At 40.9% G+C, this 5,170-nt stretch overlaps 1 protein-coding gene across 2 annotated transcripts; it reads right to left on the bottom strand.

The window, feature by feature from the left end:
- Window positions 1-755: 755 nt before the first annotated feature.
- On the bottom strand, window positions 756-4,941 carry RPS21 (ribosomal protein S21). Of its 2 annotated transcripts, XM_075768640.1 has the most exons (6): window positions 4,817-4,941; window positions 4,475-4,568; window positions 3,519-3,582; window positions 1,681-1,752; window positions 980-1,035; window positions 756-818 (listed from the first exon to the last, which is right to left on the bottom strand). In XM_075768640.1, exons 2-6 carry the CDS (start codon window positions 4,522-4,524, stop codon window positions 809-811), a joined length of 252 nt encoding a protein of 83 aa, XP_075624755.1. In that variant the 5' UTR covers window positions 4,525-4,568; window positions 4,817-4,941; the 3' UTR covers window positions 756-808. The 2 variants fall into 2 exon arrangements, with proteins under 2 accessions (XP_075624755.1, XP_075624754.1); XM_075768639.1 differs by having other exon boundaries at window positions 756-1,035.
- Between the last annotated feature and the right edge of the window lie 229 nt (window positions 4,942-5,170).

The raw sequence follows: 5,170 nt of genomic DNA, 5'->3' as shown, positions 1-5,170 counted from the left end.
CAGAGAGAGGGAACTGACAGGTAAGAGGCAACGTCAGCAGATATAGGATCATTCAAACCACTTGTGTCCTCCCGTTTCTGCTAGCAAAACAGCTAAAAAATATAACACATCAGCAGGTAGAAAGTCTATCTAGCCATTAAAGGGCTACTAAGTAGTTCATTAAAGTATTGCCAAATATTCAGAGTTATTTCTCCTTATTTTCCTGCTTTTCATCATCAAGGTAAAAAAGTAAAACTTTAGGAGTCTCTCTCACATGGCAATCAATCTGCTACCGTGCAAAGAAGTATTTCTGGTAAGACAGTTTTCCGTGAATTCCAGTTTATAGTAAGTTTTAATAATTCGCTTAAAGAATGTGTCAGTACCCTTTGACAGAACAAATATTGTGAGCCTCTACCAGCAGAAAAAACACTAAACTTTGACATCATAACCAAAACAATTCCTGTATTTTTTTCCAGTGAAAAAGCAGCAAGCTGAATTAGATTCCTGCATTGCAAAAAGTTCCATTACAGATCAAAAAAGGAGTTGAGCTACAATTGCAAAACTTATTAAATCTGGAAAAGAAAGATGGTAATGAACCAAAGAGTGAAGTGGAAATTCTTAATTTTCACTTGGCACTGTTTTACAAGCCAATTTGTTTTAAGAATTCGTAATCAGAATCTGTATATCTTTTGAAGACACACATTTCTAAGTCTTTTAAGACTAGCTGTAATAAATCCACCAATGTTTATGACTTGAACAAAAGACACAGCACAATATAGGTTTGAATTGTTTATTTTACATCAGATGTTCCATACCAGAGGTTCTTCACTTAGAAGTTCCTAGAAGAAAATGAAACAAATATTGTTACAAAGTAGTAAATATTTTTGACCAACTATGTAATCATCCTATAAATACAGTGTATACATTTTCATCCTAAAAGTTGGATTTGGGTATGGAAGTTACCCCTGCAAGAGTTAGAGGATAACATAAACAGACGTACTTGGAAACAATTCCATCATTTTTTGCCAGACGCAGAATGGAGTCATCTGATTCACCCTTTAAAAAAAAAAAAGATGATTCTGAAGTGACCAAATAATTGCTGATACACATTAAAAAGAGGCAGCTGCAGCATTTAATGTTGGTAGTGAAATGCACAATACTTTCCACAGATCACTACATTTTATCTGCACAGATTAGCTTTTTCAAAACAAGCTGTTAAATTATGTCATCCTTTAGGATTAGGAATAGTTTTAACGATAAAATATACACTTGCATAAACGAGATATATTTCTGTGTTAGCAGACTTCTGAAGAACTCTTAAGAAGCTTCACGTCATGTTTAACAAATTTAAGTTATGGTAGTATAATCTTGCATAATCATAAACAACAGATGAAAGCCAGATATTAGTAGGTTGATACATTCTTAAAAGAAAGAAATCCACTTGCATCCTTCACTGATCTAAAAAAACCCTCAAAACACAGGTAATTCTACAAACCAAAGACTGAGGGGGAAAAAAAAAAAAAAAAGAAATTGATTCTTGCAAGTGAATTTGTTCATGTCTTCACTATCCCCACAAAAGCTCTTCCTTTAGGAGAACAAGCTGAAGGCACATTGTGTTTTCAGGGACAGATACAAATCTAAAAAATGACTAATCGATATAAAAAGAAGCACGATCATACTGTGGCTGAAGAAAATTCTTACCATTCTACGAATTGCTCCACAAATGGCATACGTTTTGAACTGGCCATTTACTCTGCCTGTTACCTTGTCAACCTGTAATTACAAGCAAGTTAGTCCATACAGACTCTTCTAAAATTTTATACTCTTACATCGCACTTGCCAAGCACCCAAAGGTAAAAATTACTTGTTAAATTCTGCAAGTATTTTTCCGCAAACTACAAAAATCCAAGCCAAACATTGAAGTCAGAAAGACAACTATAGAGTGTCTTTTCACAGCAAATGTATAGTTTATTACATTGTGCAGCTATAAAAATTAATGCATCAGACAGCATAACAAGAACACCCTAGAAAATGGTAGCTAAAAGAAGATGATGATAGAGTTCTCAAGAAGTGGACAAGTTCAAAGTAAAGTTTACTTGTGGATTTTACTGCCTTTGTTATTATTTTTTTCATGTTTCATTTCAAAAAGGTCAGTATTAAGGATAATTGAAGTGAAAGGAGGAAGGGAACAGTCTTGTTACACAGGTAGAAAAATGCCCAAGTTGAGGGACACAAATTGTCTCACTTCCTCCATTTGCTGAGAAATTTAACAGGAAAAAGATTCAACAATAGAAATCATGAAATTAAACAATATGGTTGAACCCTGTAATACCACGTGGGTTTGTTTTCGAGTTCTGCTAATCTCTGATCCTTTGAAAATAAGAAATAGGGATCGCTGAAGGACTAAAACACAGTGAGCAAGAAAAGTATTTGCCTTAACATTTACAGCAAATCGCAAACAGAGCATTTTTAAAAATGATTTCTTAAGTCAGACAGATAACACAAGAGGCTCAGTTTAAAAATAAGGGAATGTAGTCCTGTGCTCTTCCATTCCAGAAGAAATAAGTCAAGCTACATAGCTCATAAGCTATAGGAACATTGTGTCCATGGAATTCTGCAAGGTGAATACCAATGAACAAATGGGGGGAAAAAAGTGTGCTAAAAGGAGTTTAAATTAACTGAAGCCCTGCAGGAACCAAGGGCTTTCTCAGCATACATGTTAAGCTTGGAGGGATTCGCAATAATGCTACCTCGAGAAGATGAAATTAAACTTAGACAAGAACAAATTCCTTATGTTATAGAAAGAAAACTAAATGTACGACATGAAGTCAATACAAATAATGAGCATGCCTTGGGAAAACTTCTAAGCATATAATGCCCCAAGCACTAAGTTAATGAAATGATAATGCTGCACACAAAACACACAAGCAACCTCATTTGTCACCTATCAAGGGCAGCAGTATCAAGTATTCACAGAAATGATTCAGGCAAAACACAGAAGATGGCATTTCAGTTAAGCAAAGCAGAACAAAAATAGAGTTCTGTTCTGGAAACTATCCTTCTTAAAGTTTGGAAAAAACTAGAAAAAGCACAAAGAAGACCAAGAATAAAAAATTAAAAACCAGGGTGCACAAGGACAGACCGAAGAACAGTACATTCTTACAGACTGGTGAAGGTAGAAGGGATAAGAATCTCCCAGAAGCAAGTATTTCTTCTCCTTGTTTCCTTCAGGACAAGGAATTCCCTAATTTATAACTCTAAATGTCTAAACATTAGAAAGTTGTATTTAGTCAAACAGTTCAGTGCTGGAACAGACTGTACAGAGCTTTATAAAATTCCCTCTACTGAATATTTTCCAATAGGTTGAAGAATAACCAGGGGTGACATAGTAAAATACGCTTGAAAGCACTCTAGATCTACACTTATGTGATTTCTAGTGAATTATTTGGAGATGCATCACAAGCTGTTGTATTTCTTAACTTCTATCAAAAGTTTAAAAGTGTAGCTCTCTCATCACATAGTTCTGTTACAAAACTTACCTCAGAAATATTTATCTGAATAGAAGCATGATCCTTAGCACCAATTATTCGGTTGCTAGCAGAGCTAAAGAATAAAATAAGATATATTTAAGCAAAAGGAAACAGACAGTGACAGTGGAAAAAAAACAACTATTAAAGCCAAATCTACATGCAAATTAAGGCTGCACAGTAAGTTTAGACAGTAACAGTTTAAGCTTTCAGCGCTCAGAAAATTAAAATGCAGTTTTAAGTACATTTAAAGGAGACTTTCACTTGGTAGCACCATGCTAAGTTGCCAACCACCCCTTGGCCAGCTCACCCCTATAGAGCGCACAGAGCAGCACAGGTCTTCAAAACAAACAGAGTATCAAGGCTTTCTTTTCTAAAGTGCAAAAAAAATACAGCAATCAAGATAATTCGTGAAAATGCAGTTTCTATGCCTTTTTCATCAGGAGCCATTACAGGTGTCAACAGACACACAGGTTGCAAACTCACAGAAATCACAGGTTGTGAAAAACATTGGACTTAAACCTAATAAAATGCATACAAATTGTTCATTTTTAGAGATTTTTTCTTAACAAACACGTTTACAAAAAGCTTCTCACTGTCTATTTACCAAAATCTCAAAATTGTACTTAAGATGTGCTATCAAGGCAACAAACAATCCCTTAAGAGGTTCACTACGACAGCTTGTAGCCCTGAAATGCTAGCGTAACATAACTGTGAGGCTGACAGTTACACAACGGGAGATGCACAGTATCCTCTTCAACGTTAGCCTCTGCTTCAGATGTCACGTAAAATATTTAAAAATACAGAAACAGGGAAAAATTGATTTTTTTTTTTCCTCCCACAGACATTCGCTCCTACAAACAAACCCCCTGCTTTTGCATAGCCTGCATCGGCCCAGCTCCCCGGGGACAGGCGCTGCAGTCCCGCCATGCCCACCGGCGCCCTCCCCGCTGAAGGGACCCGCTCACCATTTCCGAGGGACGTAGAGGTCCACAAACTCCCCGGCGTCGTTCTGCATCTCGCTCGGGTTGCCGCTAAGGCAGGGGCACTGAGCGGTAATACCTAGAAGGAGCAAGGCAGGGCTCACGGGCCGTCCCCACAAGGCCTGGCCGGCGCAGACTGCTACCCCCGGTCCCCACAACCAACCGGCCCCGCGGGGAGCGGGCAGTCGCCTCCCCCGGCCTCAGGGCAGCCCGGAAACGGCGGAAAGAGCCGCCCCCCAGCCCCCTGGGCCCCGCCCGGTGCCCCCACGCCGCCGGCCGGCCCGGCCCACAGCTCCCTCCGGAGCAGCACCGCGACCGCGCTCCTACCTCGCGTGCGCCGCGGCGGAAAAGAAAGCGCGGCAGCGGAAGCGGAAACGCGCCAGAGAGAGAGAGAGGAGTGTTTCCGGCGTGGCGGCAGGACGTCACCAGCGCGGGGGCGCGGCCGTTAAACGTCCGTTAAACGGTCGCGATGGGAGCGCCGGGCCGCCCTCCCTCCCCCGCTGAGGCGGGCCCGGCGGACGGGCAGCAGCGCCGCCGCCGCTGAGGGGGGGTGGGGGTGGGGGTGTCCCCGGGTGCCGTTCGCCGCCGCGGGCCGCCATTGGGTGAGGGAGGGTGATGGCGCCGAGGGGCCTGGCGGGAACAACCCTCACGGAAAGCGAAAGACCATTCCGAAACAAGACG

The sequence above is a fragment of the Balearica regulorum genome, chromosome 16 (genome assembly GCF_011004875.1).
Source record: "Balearica regulorum gibbericeps isolate bBalReg1 chromosome 16, bBalReg1.pri, whole genome shotgun sequence".
Taxonomy (NCBI): Eukaryota; Metazoa; Chordata; class Aves; order Gruiformes; family Gruidae; genus Balearica; species Balearica regulorum.
The sequence above is the reverse complement of the archived record's forward strand: the minus strand, read 5'-3'. Positions and strand labels throughout refer to the sequence as shown.

What these genes read in the sequence shown, in the direction of transcription:
- RPS21 (XM_075768639.1), bottom strand. Translation starts at nt 4,524, where the DNA reads ATGCAGAACGACGCCGGGGAGTTTGTGGACCTCTACGTCCCTCGGAAA. An exon ending in TTCAGATAAATATTTCTGAG is followed by an intron (nt 1,753 to 3,518) that starts GTAAGTTTTGTA and finishes TTGTAATTACAG; the next exon opens with GTTGACAAGGTAACAGGCAG. An exon ending in GTGGAGCAATTCGTAGAATG is followed by an intron (nt 1,036 to 1,680) that starts GTAAGAATTTTC and finishes TTTTTTTTAAAG; the next exon opens with GGTGAATCAGATGACTCCAT.